Genomic DNA, 19,996 nt, shown 5'->3' with positions numbered 1-19,996 from the left:
TAATTAAGCAGCCCTAATTCTAACCCATATTTAAGTAAAAACACGTGCTTAAAATATGAAAAACAAAGTTATTATGCATTAAGATGTACCGTCACTATTATATATGATGCTTTTGGTTTAATATCACGGCTGCAATGTGTACATTTGACAGTACTTTTACTTCTGTGCTTGAGTAAATGTACTTTCCACCACTGGTTGTGTATGCACTGTAAATGAAGATGAACGACGCCCACACAGTAAAGAAGACAGTGAGACCACCGCAGTTACATGAACACATTTTTATTGCAATAGCTCTATCGAAAGCAAAAAAGTTTTGATAAATATAAACACTATGCCGATGCTCAAATCGCCTGCTCCCGCCCCCCTTTCCCTCCACGAGGAAAAACGAGAAAGAAAAGAGAGAAGGAAGTAACACAAAAACAAAAAAATAGGGGGGGCACCTGCCGAGGCGCCGATCATAACAGGAAAAAAGCGACAACTTGAGTTTTCCTTATTTACAGAAGGAGGATTTTCCATTTCCAACACATTTTTTAACTCTTTTTTTTTTTTTTCGTATATGGGACGTACGTCGCTGAAAAATAATGCACATACGAAGGATACACACCTCCACAGTATTTTTTTTAACTCTTTCTCTTTCATGTAAAGCTAATAAACAACATCGTTCAACTCGGAAACTAAGAACACATGAGATCTGCTTCCCAATCCCCCTCCTCCCAAATCATCTTCATCGACAGCATTTCCGACCGTTAACTGTACTACACAGCAGCAAATAAACTGTAATATAGTTACAAAAAAATAAACATTAGGCAGAGGTTGTTGCCCATTTTATTATACAAATAACTGCAAAATGCCTATGTACTCTTAAAAAAGAAAAATACTAGCCTTGCTTTGTTTTTCAGAGAAACAAGGTCGCCCCAATACGACAAAAACAACCAAAAATAAGATGATTATTCCCCTCTGTAAACTAGAATACAAAAGAAACCAAAATATTAGAGGAAAAAGGAAATTGCATAATGATGCAGTAACCTTAAGTCTTCTCTGCGAGGATTATATATATATATATATATATAATGATATATTACGTAGGTCTTCTTTCTCATTTCTCCACCCCCCAACAAGAAAAATTCACAACAGCTGATTTTCAACATCAGAATGGGTAAAATCGAGGACAGTTTTGAGGTTGAGTAGTTGCCAAAATAAACACAGATTCTGTGTAAATTAATTCAAGGTCATGGTTAAAAAAAAAAGGGGGTCAAATCCAACATGAAGGCAATCAGACATGAACAACATTTAGCCATTTTTTGAATAATGCTTCAAATAAGTTACAGAGGCTTCTTTCAAAATCCCCCCCCCCCAAAAAAAAAATCTTGCATTTACCATAAAATAAAACTCAAAAAGCAACACTTCGCTGTAGCATAGCAAGTACACAAAACATAAGAAAATATTCTTGGGCAGCAGCCTTAATATTATTTGATCGTCCGACGAGCGGGGCAAACTAAAAGTATGTCAAATTGTTCGTAATGTACATATAAGACACGTCACAGGCTTCAAAAACAGCATTTGGTGGGTTTGAAATCAGACCGTTTGAAATGTGGATGATAAGGGAGGGGGAAGTGGAGTTTCTGTACCGACGTTTTTCCGCTTAAACCTCGACAAAAAACCGTCTTCAAACGAGGATTATTTAAAGACACTCGGCTCAGTCGGTCAGATTTCCTGCTGTGCGGCACCACAATGATGCGTCGCACACAAAAGAGCAGTGAGAGTGACAGGCCTTTTCAGTCTAAATGAATTCAAAACAACAAAACAAAGAGTGGGAGGATTAAAAAGAAGGGAAGCATTTGTAGCATTAGATGAGCGAATGCTGAAAAAAAAAAATGCAATTCTGCGGGCTGTCAGTCTAGAAATAGGAGAGGAGAAAAGTAGAAAGGCTAAATATGGGCGTGTCAGTCTGTTAAAGTGTGTGTGTGTGTGTGTGTGTGTGTGTGTGTGTGTGTGTGTGTGTGTGTGTGTGTGTGTGTGTGTGTGAAAAGGCAGCAAGCGTTCAGATAGGACTGTGATTGATGTGTGTGTCCACCGCCTGTCCGAATGTGTGTGTGTGTGCATATACGGGTGTGTGAGAGTTTGTAGCGGGGTGAGTGTGACCAGCGCGCTGCACCTGGAGGCTAAAGCTCAGGTTACTGGAAACCCCTTTGCGTCACCAAGTGTGTGTGAGTGTGTGTGTTTGTGCGTCAAGAGAGCATTGACAAAGAGCCAAAATGGGGGCCTAAATAGAGCAGACATGGGAGACGCCACATGACCGTGACACGTGTCTTTATGACGTGTGTGTGTGTGTGTGTGTATAAATGCCACAGCTGTAAGGTACACACTTCACTTGCAGATATTTTGTGTGTGTATGTGTGCATAGGTGTTATGTTTGCATCCCAGTGTCAGCATCTGTACTTTGTGCTTTAACCTTTTACACTGGGGTGTGTGTGTGTGTGTGTGTGTGTGTGTGTGTGTGTGTGTGTGTGTCTTTCCCTCGCTAACCTGAACTGTGCTACGGACCATATGAGGTCAAACTTAAGAAAGACAAAAACGAAAAAAAAAACCTGCTTTAGTTTCGGATAAGTCAAAGTCGAGTTTCCAAAACCGCTACAAGCTAATTCCTCATGTCATTTTTTTTTAAAGGAATAGTTTTCTGCTCGTCAGGTTTTCGATGATGCTAGCTTAGCTTAGCATCAAGACTTGAGACGGAGGGAAACAGCTAGCCTAGCTCTGTTTTAAGGTCAACAAAATCCACCTGTCAGTTACTCGAGATCTCAATAATGATGTGATATCTTTTTGGTTTAACCTGCACAAAAGCCGAAGGGTACTTTTCGGCATTTTACAAAATGGATTTACGAGAGGGATGGACAACAAGACTTCAGGAAATTGTCCTCCATAATAACAGCCCATAAAACATGAATTATTAACTTTACACCTGGGTTGTATGTACAGATTAAACAATACAAGTTATAAAATGTCAAACTATAAGCTTCAAAAGATACTGTAATGTCTCATTTGAAAAATTCAGACTCGGCTAACTGTTTCCCTCTGCTTCCAGTCTTTATGCTAAGCTAACTAGCCTCATAGCTTTTGCCAAAACGACCCCTTTAAAACACATCAGTAATGAATAAAAAACAATAAAACTTTCCAGCATTGCAGAGTACCATCGCTGTAGTGAAAGCAAACAAAGAAATGTACCGGAATATTTGTACCTATTGCAACAAATAAATATATAATATGTGCTACAGAACATGAGGAGGGTAATGGTTTTAAGGTTGTTTCAGTACACTGTGGTAAAGATGGTATTTGGGAACAATCGCAGTACCTGTGAGCTTGTACCATTTATTTGGGTAATCTATTATAATAAATCTACTCCAACTTATGTCATAACTGTACGGTACCATATTGAGGAAGGATAATGCATGGGGGGTACAAAATAGAATTAAAATCATATTTTAAAGTCAACGCAACATAAAAGTCCGTACCAATAATGCCGTTGCTTCCAGCGTCCCTTTTTTAATACCGTATGGAGAGCCTGATAATGAGGCTCTTTTTAACCCCCCCCACCAAAGTCTGTTGAAAAAGCAGCGTACACTCGCAGCATTGATTGTGAGAGGGGGGAAATTATATTAAAAAATAAAACGGGACAAGATATGCATAAAAAACACTAAAATAATGATAAAATACACTTATAAAAAATGCAAGCATTTTAGTCATCTGTTGTTGTTGTTTTTCTGCATCCAGAGCGGCTTCTCCGTCTGTGTGAAGAGGTCAAAGGTCGAGAGCCCCGACCAGAGAGATGAGGAGGAAGAGGAGGAGGAGGAAGAAGGGGAACCATTATCCCGACGCTCAGTCTGTAAGAGAAAATGAAAGAGAAGAGGTCAGAAATCTAAAATAGGTGGTCTCGGAGCGCTTGCTCGTGAACTCTGGAGCGGTTCATCGCTGGTGTGAACGCAGTCCGCACCAAAACATAGGAAGCGTAGTATTTACGAGTCACAAGAACACGGATGTTTTCAAAAATTTTAGCGAAAGAGTGAAGCAGAATGAAGTGTTGAACAGTGTAAAAATGCTCCGTCAACTATACATAAAAGTCAGAGCCACCTGTCGTCGGTGAAACGCCCTCCTGACTGCAGAACGTCTCATTATATGTGTTATAATGTTTTTCATTGCAAGTTGTCTGATTATATGATCATATGCGCCGTCTGCTAGAGTCCATTGATATGCTCTCCAGATTAACAGCAGCATGAAAATGACCTGCCGATGCTCCAAAGCTCCGGTAGAAATTGTCAGGATTTGCGTTTTTACCCCCTTAATGTCTGACCAATGGTTGAACAGCACTTCCGAGCACATGACTTGTGTTTAAACTTTAACGGTACGTCCACACAGCAGCTTTAAAAAATCTTCCAACGCTTCTCTGCCCATTGACTTTGAATGGGGGTGACGTCACTTTGCCTCGCTTTTTGCCGAACTGCATTGTGGGGAAGCAAAGCAAAGATTTACAGGATTTTCAGGATTCAAAAGTTGAGCAATGTTCAACTTTTGAAGCTGAGCTGGAAGCGTCAGCCAATCAAATCCCGTTTATGCAAATCTGACAGTACAAGCGCTAGCCAATCAAACCGTGTGCAAGCTGGGAGAGCCAGACCGCAGTTCATTTCCTCATATTCCAAACGAGAAATTAAGGTAGCAAATCACCCGGTTCTTTACGACCAGAACTATTTGCCGGGATACAAACCGGAGGAACCAGGCATGGAGGGAGGTGGCAGAGACAGTGGGGGAAACTGGTAGGTTTTCACCTGTTTGGGGATTTTATATCCAGTTTACTTCGTTTTAACATTGCTATATGCTGACAAAACGTTAACTAACACACAGCTGGCGCCGCTAGCTAGGTAGCTAACATTAACTACTAACCAACCAAGCACGAACAAACCGCACGGAGAGCTATAGGATAGTTAGCACTACCCAAGTGCACAGAACTCAAGCTGCACAACACACTAGAGCTGTTCCTATTTATGAATATGCTTTTATTTTGAAGGAGAGGTAGCCCTGTTGACAGGAAGTTGTTGTTGCTATGGAAACAACGTGACTGAGATTAACGGAGAAAAGTAATATCTACATATAAAGACGGAGAAAGTAAACGATAAAGTTTATGGTTAAGTGTTAGCACCCCCCGAACAAGCTCTTACGTTGATATTGGAGATTTCAATAAATTCAATTTGAAAGACCTAGGGCGAGATGTTTTTGTTTGGGGGCTTTTTGCAGGGCTTCGTGCCCAATCCTGTGAGGAGGAGGTGGTAGCCTTTTCAGTCTCCATAGTGTTTAAAGTGCGATTGCGAACTGCTTGTTGTTGTTTTGGGTGACCCACGTGTGTGTGGCGATGCGTCGACGAGCAAATATGTCGTCAACGATATTTTGAAGTCGACGCATCACTACAGCACTAGTGTGTGTACATAATATGTATGTATATTAATGCTGTCAAAAATGATCGCGTTAACAGCGGCAATTCATTTTTTGAATGAATTGCGTTAAAATATTTAACGCATTTAACGCATGTGCAGAATGGTACGCCCCATACATCCCACCAGTGGCAATGCCAGGGTATGCCTGGGGTAGGCTACAGCCATACCAAGAAATGGCTTAGCCCCACCATGAAAAATGATGTTAAAGTAAGCAAAATAAAGTGCTCCAACTCGCGGAGTAAATTGCACAGACAGCAGTTAGTAAGATTTATTTCAGTAGCCACTTGTCTGGAAATACCGAAGACTAGAAACCGTTTTGAAAACTTTTGTCACGTAGTGATCGTCTTCTCAATAGAACATCTTTGATAATGTCTTCTGGCCAATCAGAATCAAGATAACGGCGTGGTGTTGTTGCAGGAAGACCCGACGGAGAATACTTTTGCTGTAGTACATCTCTGCTCTATATACATCGATACAACATTACGTGTTGATAGAAATCAACACGTAAATTAATGAAATAAGACCCCACGGTTTGATGATTGATAGGTGTGTGGGCTGTCTTTCATTTTGACACACAGAAACATGTTATAATAAACATACATACTGTATGTTAAATGGATATATCCGCCTTCTTTCATTTATCTTTCCATTCCCACAACAATATACATAAAGAAATGGCATATTTTGGAATAGTTCGAATGGTGATTAATCATGATTAATTCATGTTTAAGCTGTGATTAATCTGATTACAATTGTTAATCGTTTGACAGCCCTAATGTATATATATATATATATATATAAAATTGTGTTTACCTGTGAGAGTATTTGATTACAGAATTATCTTTTTTTCTTTATCCTGCTATGTATGACTAACGGGAGAAATACCTCTGTATAGAATGAGCTTTCTGCCCTGTTTCTACTAATTTTGTTAGTTTTTTGGATGAATAAACTATCCAATTGTTGAAATAGTAGAAGAAATGACCAACAACCAGACTTGTAAATAAGTTCTGTACACTCTTAGAGGTCATTTAGCACAGCTGTAACATCAACAATCATGGAAACAAACCTCTGGTCCTATAATCACAGTCACATTGGGTCTGAAAGCTTTTTAAAAAGACGCCCCACACATGTGAGACCCGGCGGCTTTGGCTCTCTCTACTCGCTGATTAAAAAAACGTGTTTGCCCGGTAAATAAGTGAGCGTGGCCGGTGAACTTTGGATCTCTGCGGCTGCCAGCAGACACACACATTAAGTCTGTTTCCTGCCTGCTATCACGGCCGCTTTGGCCTCGTGTGATCCTGTGTTTCGTGGCCGGAGTCCAGCTGGGTTATTCCACTGAGAGCGAGGCTTTGTGCGAAACAACAATGTGAGCGGCACGCCACAATACAGGCGCTTTGACAGGGGGCACGGCTGGAATGCTGCTGCGAATGTTTGTCAGGGGGGATGAGAGAACAAGATGGATAGAAAAAAAGACAGGAGCACACAGAGAGGAGGAAGAGGAAGAACGACACACTCACTTAAAGTAAGGTGACCACAACTAAGGGACGCAGACAAACCTGGCAACCCTAAAAAGACCTGGGGGAGAGGAAGAGCAATGCCAAACTAAAACTCAAATACCTAGACTTTGACGTAAGAAAAAAAACAACAAAATGAACTAATTACTTGGGATGATATCCAAAGTAAGGTGACCACAACTAAGGGACGCAGACAAACCTGGCAACCCTAAAAGACCTGAGGTAGAAGAAGAGCAATGCCAAACTAAAACTCAAATACCTAGACTTTGACTTAAGGAAAAAAACACAAAATATGTGTCACAGATTGAGAAATAAAATGTTTCAGTGGGCCAAACATCAACCGAATGATAGCCTAAGTAAGGTGACCACAACTAAAGGATGCAGACAAACCTGGCAACCCAAAAAAGACCTGAGGTAGAGGAAGAGCAATGCCAAAATAAAAGTCCAATACCAAGACTTTGACGTAAGGAAAAAACAACAAAATGCACTAATTACTTGGGATGATATCCAAAGTAAGGTGACCACAACTAAGGGATGCAGACAAACCTGGCAACCCAAAAAAGACCTGAGGTACTTTTTACATGGGAGAAAGTGACGTTGCAACACGTATCATTAAAAATAAAAGAGGTGTCCACGTTATATATGCAACGTTTACATTTCTTTATGTTAAGACATCTTTACTTATACAAATTCATTTTTCAAAAGGCTATTTCAAGTTATCTGTACTTGTATATAGTTGCAACGCTAACATGTATCCCATGCCAAAAAAAGCCCCATTGATATTAATTGAGAAAGACGTGGAGACAGAAAAAGAGCAGTTTGAGGTCTCTGGGTTTTCTGCAGTCTCGTCCTGGACTTTAATCAAAACAACTTTCTTAGGACACAAGCCCACCTGAACTGAATTGACCTCCATCTCACACACACACACACACACACACACACACACACACACACACACACACACACACACACACACACACACACACACACACACACACACACACACACACACACACACACACACACACACACACACACACACACACACACACACACACACACACACACACACACACACACACACACACACACACCTTTTTGTGTCGTTTCAACACAGGCCGTCTCTCTCTCTCCCTCTCTCTCTCTTTCCTAAAATCCTCATTCCCCCAGCTGGGACAACAGATGAAATGCATGATGGGAGTTTCCAGCGAGTGCAACGTGTTGACCTGACGGCCTTTAAAGTGCAGATTGAGGAATGAGAGTGGACGGGAATTTGATCAGATACTCGAAGCGAATCGTTTTTCCTTCTCCTTAGATCTAGAACGCCGTTGTTGTTTGTTTTCAGCTTAAAAACAACAGTAATAGATTTCATTTTGCACCATCTTTACCCTTATTTGCTTACAATCAGGCTAAATTGTCAAGGAGTGTAGTAGTCAAATGAACCATATACTGTATATCTAGCATAAAAACAAGTGTTTCTACATGTTTAAGGCCGTTTTCGTAAATATTGGTGATTTATCGCAGAGAGAACGGCTACAAAATGTATAAAAACAGCCTACAATCGAACACTTCTTGATATTTCTATGATGTCTTCTAGTCATATAAGTTGTGAAAAAGGTAAAAACTTCTAAGATTTCTGCTCAAAACACTATTTCCCTGCAGCTTGTAGACATTTTGGATTTTTCTGTTAGTTCAAAATGTGAAAAAAAAGAAGAAACCAGGATCAATAAGTCGAACAAACGCTCTCGTTTTTTTACACACACAGACTTTCTCTTGTAAAACATCTAACGTCACATTCCAGTGAGTCTCGGGGTTCTCTAGTAAAACCCTGCTTTATTATTACCGTATGTCAGAGAGAGAGAGAGAGAGAGAGGGAGAGTGAGAGAGAGTGAGATGGGGAGAGAGAGAGAGAGAGAGAGTGAGATGGGGAGAGAGAGAGAGAGTGAGATGGGGAGAGAGAGAGAGAGGGAGATAGAGAGAGTGAGATGGAGAGAGAGAGAGAGAGTGAGAGTGAGAGAGATAGAGAGTGAGAGTGGGAGAGGGAGAGTGAGAGAGAGTGAGATGGGGAGAGAGAGAGAGAGAGTGAGATGGGGAGAGAGAGAGAGAGAGTGAGATGGGGAGAGAGAGAGAGGGAGATAGAGAGAGTGAGATGGAGAGAGAGAGAGAGAGAGAGAGAGATAGAGAGTGAGAGTGGGAGAGGGAGAGTGAGAGGGAGAGAGAGAGGGAGAGAGAGAGAGAGAGTGAGATGGGGAGAGAGAGAGAGAGAGGTAGAGAGTGAGAGTGTGAGAGGGAGAGAGAGAGGGAGAGAGAGAGAGAGGGAGAGGGAGAGAGAGAGAGAGTGAGATGGGGAGAGAGAGAGGTAGAGAGTGAGAGTGTGAGAGGGAGAGAGTGAGAGTGAGAGAGATAGAGAGAGAGAGTGAGAGAGGGAGAGAGAGAGGGAGAGAGAGAGGGAGAGAGAGAGGGAGAGAGAGAGAGAGAGAGAGTGTGAGAGGGAGAGAGAGAGAGGTAGAGAGTGAGAGTGTGAGAGGGAGAGAGAGAGAGTGAGAGAGGGAGAGAGAGGGAGAGAGATAGAGAGAGTGAAATGGGGAGAGAGAGAGAGAGAGAGAGAGGGGGAGTGAGAGAGGGAGAGAGAGAGGGAGAGAGAGAGGGAGAGAGAGTGAGAGTGAGAGAGATAGAGAGTGAGAGTGTGAGAGGGAGTGAGAGAGCGAGAGAGAGAGAGTGAGAGAGTGAGAGTGTGAGAGGGAGAGAGAGAGAGTGAGAGAGAGAGAGACAAATGAAGGTAGAAAATGGGAGTTCCCGCATGTTTGAGAGGAACCGATCGAGTGACGGAACGAAAGCCTCTGAAACCCACACTTCACAGTAACTGAACTCTCTGAGCACATAGCTGTCAGAGTTTAGGAGGCTGCATTACTGACGAGACACTTCCCAAAGAGAGAGCCCTGCTGCTGCATGTGGAGCTCAATTAATAACGCTTTCTTCCACTTGCATGACTTCCAAAAATTGTTTGTAAAACATGAATGAACTTCAGGTGAATAACAGCTGTTTCCTTGCATCGAGTCATCTGGAGCCGCATTTAGGTTTTATGTTCAATAACTGTATGAATTCCTCACTATTTGAATGTCTGAAGTGCAACGTGACGCCTTCAAATAACCTACTAGGTCCAATTAATAAGCGAAGTGTTTAGCATGTGGTGGCAGAAATAGTGGAAAGACTGAAATATGGACTTGTGTTGTATTAATTATGTTCGATGCTGCAGAGACATCCTAGCTTTGTTTGGGACAGATCCACTTAGAAAAAATATGTATTAATAATCCATAAATCCCTTTTATTTGGAAAAATAAGCAATCCTATCTTACTATCACATTAGCAAAAGATAATTGATTACACAATGCAACTGAAATTTAAACCTCGAGTCACCTCACGAATGCAGGACTTGTAACACAGTATTCCTACACTCTCGTATTTCTACTTTTTAACTACCGGAGCCGAGTACTTTTGACACCTTTGACACCAAAACCTCTGCGGAAAACAGTGGTATTTTCCTGTGACGGTCAGAAAGTAAATGGCCTTGTGTGCATGCATGATGGTTAATAACTCTAACATCTGTGGGTGAATATATGAGGCTATTTGAGAGAGAGAGAGCCCTCCGAGCAGAAAGGGGGGTCCTGTTACCAGCGTGCCTCGGACCGGCCCATAAACTGGTGTCAGTCTGGAAATAGACTTGTAAATATAGAAGGGTTTGGCAGAGGAGGTGGGAACGAGAGGAAAAGGGCAGCCACGCACCGTCTCCTCCAGAGGTTGGGGGGTTACTGAGTACATTTACTCCAGTACTTTATGTTATTCAAGTCTTTTGTTTTGTTAAAAAGGGCCTGAAAAATCCACTAAAAGAGACCGAGATCGTGCCAAAGACGCCGTGGAGACAGTTTTTAACCATTTAATGTGTGGTTGAAGGTTCCATTTCATGGCCATTTCCACTGATCATAATTCCATTGTTGAGGTCTAATAGAATAGATTTATATTGTGCAATTTTCCAAACTCACATTGGAAAACAAACAGTGTGCTCTGATTGGTCGGGACGTTGTGAATCGCGCTGAGCTCCGTGGAGGTGTGGTTTCCTTGTTTAGCGAAACACATCCAAACTCACCCTGAGCACACACAAAGTCACAGTCGAAGTAAAACCAATAAGTGTGGCTTGATATTGAGTAAGAAAAAGGTTGATAAACGCTGTGAGAATGGGTCTGCAGAGAGAATTTCGCCGCGATCCCAACTGTCTGTTATCAGCCTGCAGCCAGGGAGGAGAGATCAGCAGGGCTGCCTGCACTGAGTGTGTGTGTGAGGAAGTCCGTGGATTGGTCAATTTGGACCAATCAGCGGGGGCTTAACGTAACGGCTCCGCGGACGTAACGTAACGGCTCCACGGATTGGTCCATTTGGTTCTGGGTACCGCATGACCGTATCGCGTCATAGCTCTGGGCGCGGCTACTGGCCATTCCTACTTCACGATACCCAGGAAGTAAACAATGGACAGTGACGTATCTCCAACGACGCGTTTTGGGAAGGTCTTTTCTGTGTTAGGGTTTTACTCGCTACAGGGTGTACTTTGAGGGTTTTGACTCTGCAGACCGTTTACATGCAGAAACACCTTCATAACACACAAGGGGACGGGTAATAACCGGAAAAGCAAGACATGGGACCTTTAAGATATATTAAAAGTACACAAAGTAAAGACAATCTTAGTTGTTTATTCTTTTATATGAGTTTTGACGATTGTTTTTTGACAGAATATAGTATTGCTTGTACCATCTTCTCCAGATGTGGGAAGTTATTATAAGTGTTTTATGATAGAGCCGCTCTTTTGTTTTGTTCAAAAGGGCTGCTAGCTAGATTATATAAAACTCTTTTAATTATTCAACAAAACGGGATATTTAGCGATCAAACTTTCCCAAGAGAGAGCATCGTTTCTGAGAACGTAGAGCAGATGCAGAAGTCCAAAGTTGAAACTAAAAAAGGGAAATGATGGAGATGTAAAGTACACATGGAGTTAATAAATGCTGTTCTTTAGCATGAAAAATAGGGCTGTACCCGAATATCCGAATACTCGTTCGTTAGAGTACTATTTGGGTTTCAATTTCGTTATTCAGATTTTCGTTTTTATTTTAATTTAAAATAAGAGCTTGTGCCTCTTCGGGAGGTGCTAACACGTAACCATAAACGTTATTGTTTACTTTCTCCGTCTTTATATGTAGATATTACTTTTTCTCCGTTAATCTCCGTCATGGTGTTTCCATAGCAACAACAACTTCCTGTCAACAGCGCTACCTCTCCTTCAAAATAAAAGCATACAAAATAGGAAGCCATGCCAAATTACACTTAAGACATATACAACTGCAACGAAAGAACAAAACAAACACAATAAGATATCCTTTTGAATTTCAAAGAACACAAATTGGGTTGTATACATTAACAAATAACTAGAAAACAACAATACTGTAGAATAACTAAAGGAAAGGTCATCGCTGCTGAATACTACGCACCCCCTGCCCGCGGGCCGAATATTCGCTGCTGATTAATACCGAATATCCGGAGCCCGAAAAATGGTATTCGGGACAGCCCTATTGGAAAACCATCAGTGATTAAAACGATTAAATAACTGTTGAAGCTAAAACACAACAATATAGTCTTGTTTTGATTTCTCAAACATAGGTTTTTGCATGTTTTTCTTGCCTCTAAAAAGTTGCAATGGTCTGCAAAAGACAGATTAATTAAGTTATTAAAAGTACGATTGGTTGCAATACTACTTGTCTTTATAACAACAAGGTTAACAAATGAACCATAAACCCTGTTGTTAGGGTTAGAAAATGCATCAAAATCGCAACTCATTTCATATAATATCCAAATCGCAGGAAGCACGATACTATAAAAATAATATTCGTAATTAACTATTGTAGAGCTGCAGAGAAATCAAGACCAACGCGATGTATTCTACCGACTGTTTGGAAAGGGTCTTCTTTCAAATGAAACACAATCAAGATCAATGTAACGTGATGCAAGGATAAGAGAATAATTGATGTACAATAGTAGAGACTAATGTTGAACACTTTGAACGGTTCAATCCAACCTATCAATGTACCAAATGTATTTTCTGTGTGTCTTCAATACATATTTAATCAAAAAGGATAATGAGAATAACAATGCACAGATTATCAATTCCTGCTAAACTGATTTGCATTATTAAACAAAATAAGCAATGTTGTTCCAAATGGAGCACAACTCAACGCAAAAGTGCTATTTCTTCCTCAAAGTCCCAATATTTCCTCCATTATTGTTCTCCCCCTGGCATCTCCAGTCCCGTAAAGCCCGGCTGAATGAACCTTTTATCTCATATTTACGGCTGAATTTTCTTGACAGCTGGACAGAAAACCTCCCTTTTCTCTCCTCTGGGTCAAGGATCCAGGTGTGCATGCATCGCAGCTGACAGGAAGTGCATTCCTGAGCGATGATGATGCGTTTCCTCCCGACTGTGTGCCTTGACACGCTGCCGCCGAAATTACAGCGCCACATCAAAGGCTGCCTGCCATGACTCAGCGCGTATAAACACACACACACACCTACATAGATGTGTCCAACACACACACAGAAAAGCAGACAGTGTGTGTGGATTAACATTTCACACACACACACACACACACACACACACACAGCACTGATTTACACGACACACACACACGCTTTCATCGCACCACGATAAACAAATGAGTCAGCCAGCGTTTGCAGAGAATCCTGACTCATGCACACACACACGAAGCGAGAGTCAGGGAGGATGGGAGGGGGAGAGCAGGGAGTATAAAAGAGAGGACACGATATGGGAAAGGAGGCGAGGAAAAAGGGGAAACGCAAGACTGAAAACTGAGTCAAAACATCCTCTTGTATTCCTCTTGATCTCGAACACTGACTGCAGACCTAACCTCAGCACTATGTTAATAACACACACACATATCCACGTCTGGGCTTTTTAAGACTGCAGTAAACCAGACTCACGTCTCAATGCAAGCTACAGCTGCTATTTCAATACAATGTACTTTTATCAATATATATTTCATTAGAAGTGATATTCGATAACAGTGACAACAAATCAAAACCTACGTGAAGTAACCATGGTGCCTATTGTGAGGATTCTCTGCTTTTCTTTGATTGAAATGTAATATTTTAAGTTTTCTTTGCACATTATACACATAGCGTATGTCCTACTGAGTTTACTCAACACCGCAAAAAGTAAACACCATCAAGATTCATTCAATCACAGCACTGTTTTATGTGTTTGCCAATATGCTAACCGCTACTGCACTCATCCCTGTTCTGTAGAAATAAATATATATTTTAACGATGTCTCAAGTGACAGCCTTAACAGCAGACAAAAGGCTGTGAACACACACACATTAAGTACACTCTGCAAACATGCTGACACAAAGAAAACAGCGGCACATGCTCAAACAGGCACAGAAGAAACACTACAAAGACAGGAAGTCGGGCTCTTTTTTGGGGAGAAATTCAGTCCTCACTTGGCCTCAGATGAACCTCGAGCTAATTGTCTACTGCACAACACACGCAGACCTCAACGTGAACCACATATTGGTGCCACTTCCTGTTATAGGCGAGACTTTCAGCTCCCTGGATAGATGCCTTCAAAGAGTAACTTCTGGCTGCTCAAAGCGCTCGAACGTAGCCTTGTCAAGATCACAGGGACTCCATCCAAAATAGATTCGCGAGATAAAATCCGACTAATAATAGCATGCGGTACTTAGGGTTATTTTAGATTTCAGGGACGGGAGAAAATACACACACACACACACACACACACACACACACACACACACACACACACACACACACACACACACACACACACACACACACACACACACACACACACACACACACACACACACACACACACACACACACACACACACACACACACACACGAAAGGAGAGAATAACCTTTTGGATTTTAGAACAGCAATCTCCCTTGGAATGTAAATTAGTTATTTAATTCGGGGTTTTGTGATTTTTCTGTTTTGTTTTTCATAACTCATTTCAAAATATGTTTCTTACTCGTTATTTGCACTCATTGTTATTGTTTGTATGTATCTTCTCTTCTTCTGCAAAGCACTTTACGGGCTGCATCTTGCATGAAAGTTGCAACATAAATAAAAGTTATTATAAAAATGTGACTAATGGCCGTCAAAGGACCCACAATGCAGCATCTTTAGACCCAAACACACACTTGTATACTCACCCTTCGTTGTCGTCGTGACCCCGTCTGATTTGGTGAAGTCTATGCTGGCGTAGGCTCCGTTCTCCGGCGTCGGCACCGTCCCCGGCGTCGACGCCAAACCCCCGTTGCTGCTCCCGGCTCCAGACGTTACTCCCGCGTCACTCCCGTCCTCCCGCAGCTCCAAGGCGATGTAGTTCAGGCCGTTCTGGTATCCCACAGACATGTTCCTGCACATCCTGCCGCCTCCAGAGGATGATGATGATGCAGATGCTGCACCCATTTCCATGGATCTTACAGGAGCATGGTGGACCGGTGACTCCCCGCCGAGACCCTCCATGGACACCCACATGCTGTCAAAAGACGCCGAGCTGGTCCACCTGGAAGCCTGACCCTCCGCTAGGTAAGGGGCTGTGGGGTTGGCCACTGTTGGGGGGTTTGCTGAGGGTACAATTCCAGACGGAGTTGAATTAGAGGAAGATGTGGAGGAGAAAGTCTCTGAACTGTGTCTCCGTCGGCCTTGCGGGTCGGCTCGAACCACCTTGGGCTCCAGCTGTTGTGTCTGCACCCTTCCTGGGCTCGAAGGGGTGAGAGGAAGGAGAGGGGGTGAGGAAGAGGAGGGGGGAGGGTGGCCGTAACGTCCCTCTATCACACAGAGATGCTGCAGCATGGCTGTCGGACTGCTTTGAGTCCTCTCCCCTCTGCTGAACGTCATGTCCGTGTAGTCGTCGCCCATCGAACTCCAGTGACCTCCGGCTCCAGGAGAGGCCCCAGGATTGGTAGCCAGCGGTCGGATGTAGCTCGGTGGGTTCCAGGGGGCGACTAGACTGGGTCTGGGTGATTGTTTTTTACATCCAGAGGCGTCCTGCTGATCTGCCCCCACCTCCACACTCATATAATCCTGGTGAGGGGAGGAGCGGCGGTCACTTGAAGAAGGCGCTTCGTCTTGGACAGTGTGGGGATAATCGGGGGGCTGTTGTTGGTGAGGATAGTGATCGCCAAACTCAATGTTAATATACTCTCCGGGACTTGAGGGTCTTTCGGAGGAGCTGACGGTGGCGGGGACAGATGTTGAGGTGCCTGAAGACGCCGTGGGGGGCTCACTAACCCGCAGTGGACCGTGGAAACTTCGTCGGCCCAAAGGAAGGCGGTTCGGCCTCTCGGCACGTCTGTCGCCCATCGCTGCGGTCGTGTGGTGAGCACCGTAAGGCGGGGGTGGGTGTGAAGGGGTTAAATTGCCGCTACTGCCTCCCCCAGCCCTTTTCTCTGGTGTTGACATGGAAGCTGTGGCAATGGATGAAAAAACTGGCTTGGCAGGAGAACTCATGGGAACATACTCCCCATATTCCTTCTCATCTCTCTCTCTGGTGGGGGCTTTGTAGGAGCGAGGGAGGGAGAAATAAGGGCTGTAAGACTTTGGGGTGCCCTCAGGTGTACCAGGTGTATAATACCCACCGTTCCCTTCATTCGGGGGCTTTCGTGACCCACCGCTGCAGTACGACATGTCCATATATTCTCCATTTTCTGGTCTCTCTGCTATGCTGTCACTCCCATCGGGCATGCTGGAGCTACTGTGAGGGCTGGGGGAGGCCGGATGTCCTGGGGAAGGAGAGCCTCCGCCCCCTGGGAGCATCATCATGTAGCCGTGGGAGTCTTGGGGCTGGAGCTGGTGGGCTGAACGGTGACCTAAAGCTGGACTGTGAAACTGCGGGGAATTAGAGACGGGGTGGGGGTAAGAGCCGGGTTGCATAGGCATGTAGTCAGGGGGAGTGTCTTGCGACGATGAAGCCACGCCACACATCATAGGCATGTAGCCGCTGTCTTCTTTAGCAGAGGAAGAGGAAGATGGAGGAGGGCGATCAGAGCTGGTTTCGGTACGGGAGAGAGTGGAGGGTCGGCTCGGCTGGCTGTGCTCGGAGCAGGAGCTGTAGTCGGATCGTAGCGATGAAGAAGAGGAAGAAGGCCCGCCACGAAGCAACCCACTGCCAAACGGTAACACGATATCCGACCCTTCGTCCAATGAGAAGTTGGTCTGGGTCATTTTTTGGTAAACTGCTACCCCAGAACCGCCGGTCGCTCCACTGCCGCCAGCAGCAGCAGCAGCAGCCGCTCTGGAGAACGAGTGCGTCCTCCTCCTCAGCGACGATGAAGAAAAGCGGTCCTCTTCCGTCGTCGACGTGCTTTCGTCTCGTGGCGTGTCTCCTCCGCTGTTGTTTCCGGAGCTGGTGCCGAAAACTTCCCGGTTCCAGCCCATCGCCATGTAGTCGTTTAGACAGTTCTCTTCTCTGATTGGCGGCGTGTTTCCGAGGGAGTCTGGCGTGTTGCTCCGTACCCGGAAGTACCTAAAGTCGCCGGGACTGGATCCGTATTCATCCGATGAGTTGAAGCCTCCATCGGATGGAGAGCCGCATATTGAGGCGCTCGACGGGCGGGTTAGTGTGTCGGAAACGGAGCCATGGCCGCTACTGGAGGATACGCTAACTGGGCTGGTGGTGGAGGGGAAGTGGGAGACTGGGAGTGAGGCGGAGCGGGCATGATAAGCGGACGACGACCCCTGGATGGCTCTGACGTAGCGTCCACTTCCTGTGCTCGTACCAGCATTTCCTGTAGCGACACCACTGCTGCCGGCGCCTTCCTGACGACAATGATGGGCCCGTGCAGAGTTGAGGTGAACCAGACTTCCTGTGGCGGAGCGAAACGGCCGGTTCATCGTCCCCTCGCCCTCACTGGATGTTCGGAAGCGATAACCACTCGCCCCGGAGCTTTTACTCGACGGTGGCGTGCCGACGACTGACTCTGTTCTCGACCGCCGCTGGAGTCCCGTCTGGCTCGGAGGCAGGTTTCCAAGGTGGCGCCGCGTCGTGATGAAGGGCATCGGGTTGGAGCCGGATGATTGGCTCTTACTCCTGGGCCGAAACTCTGCAAAAGCTTTCAGGGCTTTCATCGTCTCCAAGATGGTTTCATGCATGTTTTGGGCCACTACAGAATCATCCACCTGCATCCATATCTCCCCGGGCCCGATTGAGGAGGAGCGACCCACTTCAATGAAAAAGAAACTTTCTGAATGTCCACAGCGTCTGATATTCATCAACTGGAGGTTAACACAGGGGGTTTCAGAGTTCAACTTTACCAGGTGAACTGTTTTCGTTGAGAGGCATAGCCGGTAAACACCTGTGAGGTTTTTAGTTTGACCCAGTCCTTTAGGTTTCACATTCACCTGCCACACCTCTTTAAACACAGTACCAGGGGTGACAGTACCATATCCATCATCTAAATCATCTGAATCCACATGCCCTTTTTTGCCCTCACCCATCAACTCACTGACAGCCACGTACCAGTCCTCCTGCTCCAGCTCGTTTTCCGCCACAATGGCAAAATATTCATCCTTAGTGTAAAGCGCAATGAGGTGTTTGTTTTTGGAATCCGCCCTTTTGTTCACCGTGAAGCACTGGTAGAGGTAAATAACCCTTTTCGGGGGAGAAGCGGCCACAACTCCACCGCTTGCAGCAGACGCGGCAGCAGCAGCGGCAGCAGAGCGCAGGCTGCTCCTGAATTTCTTCTCGCTGTCATAATACTCCAAGCGGCTCGGACCGAGGTGACTGGCAGCCCTGAGCACAAAAAATCTCTTATGTCCATGTTTCTGTTTCCTTAAATAGCCACATTTGCGAATATCATCCACAACATCGGAGGTGTTATTGACGCTCACCGCCGCGTAGACATGGCTGCCGCTAACGGCGGGCGAAGCGGCAGATTCCTCCGCGTTGGAAGAAGAAGAGGCTTTCCTGCAGCCTGGAGACTCTGCAATGTTTTCCCCGGAAAGATGCTGCTGCTGTGGGGCCAGCTGGTACTGATTGTGGTGGTTGGAGGGCGGTAGATGTTGATGCAAGCGAGAACCACCACCAGCACCACCTCCGATATTAATTAACTGGGAAGGGGGTTCCCCGACCGATCCATCTCCATTTGTACCGTGCGCCTCCACCATCAACATCACTGCTTTACCCTCCTGGTAATTCGTGAAATTTGCCATTCTGCAATTAAAGGTCACTCTTTACTAGCTATTCGGAGTGAAGCTAGACCCCATTCTTGTTGTTTTTGGGAGACGAGCTCCCAGAGTCCGGCTAGGCCAGCTGGCTCAGATTTTTTTAATGCAAAATCCACACCGGCTTTGTTATTCCGCAAGAAAAGTAGTCCTCTCGTCCCTTTTTTTGTATTCCAAAGCGTGCTTTTTTCTCACGGATTTAATCCTGCCGTGTGTGCATGGCCACGCACTGCCGTGTTTTCTATAATCGGGAGGGATCCGGCTAGCTCGGGTTAGCAATCCGTTCCCTTCTCCTCCTTAACACATCTCTACGGGCGAGAGCACAAACAACACATGACCCTCCGCGTCACGCAGCAAACGGGAGGAACAAAGACCCAAACACGGCTTCTGATTGGTCTGTCAGTTTGATTGACGTTCCATGAAGGCTGCGGCAACCAATCGGTGTGGGATATTAGAGCTTTTGCGTCAACACATGACCCTCTGCGTCACACTCCAAACGGGAGGAACAAAGACGGAAACACGGGCTCTGATTGGTCCGTCAGTTTGATTGACGTTACATGACAGCTGTGTCAGCCAATCGGTGGAGGGTATTGGTGCTTTTGCGTAAATGGCTGCCACCAATCACGTTGCAGAAAGTTTTACTAAAGTTATAAATAAGGCGGTGACTTCAGGGCTGATCTGGAGTCTGTTG

The 19,996-nt window shown here is 44.7% G+C and overlaps 1 protein-coding gene across 1 annotated transcript; it reads right to left on the bottom strand.

Moving 5' to 3' along the window:
* Positions 1–263: 263 nt before the first annotated feature.
* On the bottom strand, positions 264–19,664 carry irs4b (insulin receptor substrate 4b). Its single transcript, XM_079672190.1, has 2 exons — positions 15,291–19,664; positions 264–3,878 (listed from the first exon to the last, which is right to left on the bottom strand). The coding sequence occupies exons 1-2, from the start codon at positions 19,291–19,293 to the stop codon at positions 3,874–3,876; spliced, it is 4,008 nt and encodes a 1,335-aa protein (XP_079528316.1). The 5' UTR covers positions 19,294–19,664; the 3' UTR covers positions 264–3,873.
* Positions 19,665–19,996: the final 332 nt, after the last annotated feature.

The sequence above is a fragment of the Notothenia rossii genome, assembly GCF_949606895.1.
Source record: "Notothenia rossii genome assembly, chromosome: 3".
In the NCBI taxonomy this organism is placed as follows: domain Eukaryota; kingdom Metazoa; phylum Chordata; class Actinopteri; order Perciformes; family Nototheniidae; genus Notothenia; species Notothenia rossii.
The sequence above is the reverse complement of the archived record's forward strand: the minus strand, read 5'-3'. Positions and strand labels throughout refer to the sequence as shown.

What these genes read in the sequence shown, in the direction of transcription:
- irs4b (XM_079672190.1), bottom strand. Translation starts at nt 19,293, where the DNA reads ATGGCAAATTTCACGAATTACCAGGAGGGTAAAGCAGTGATGTTGATG.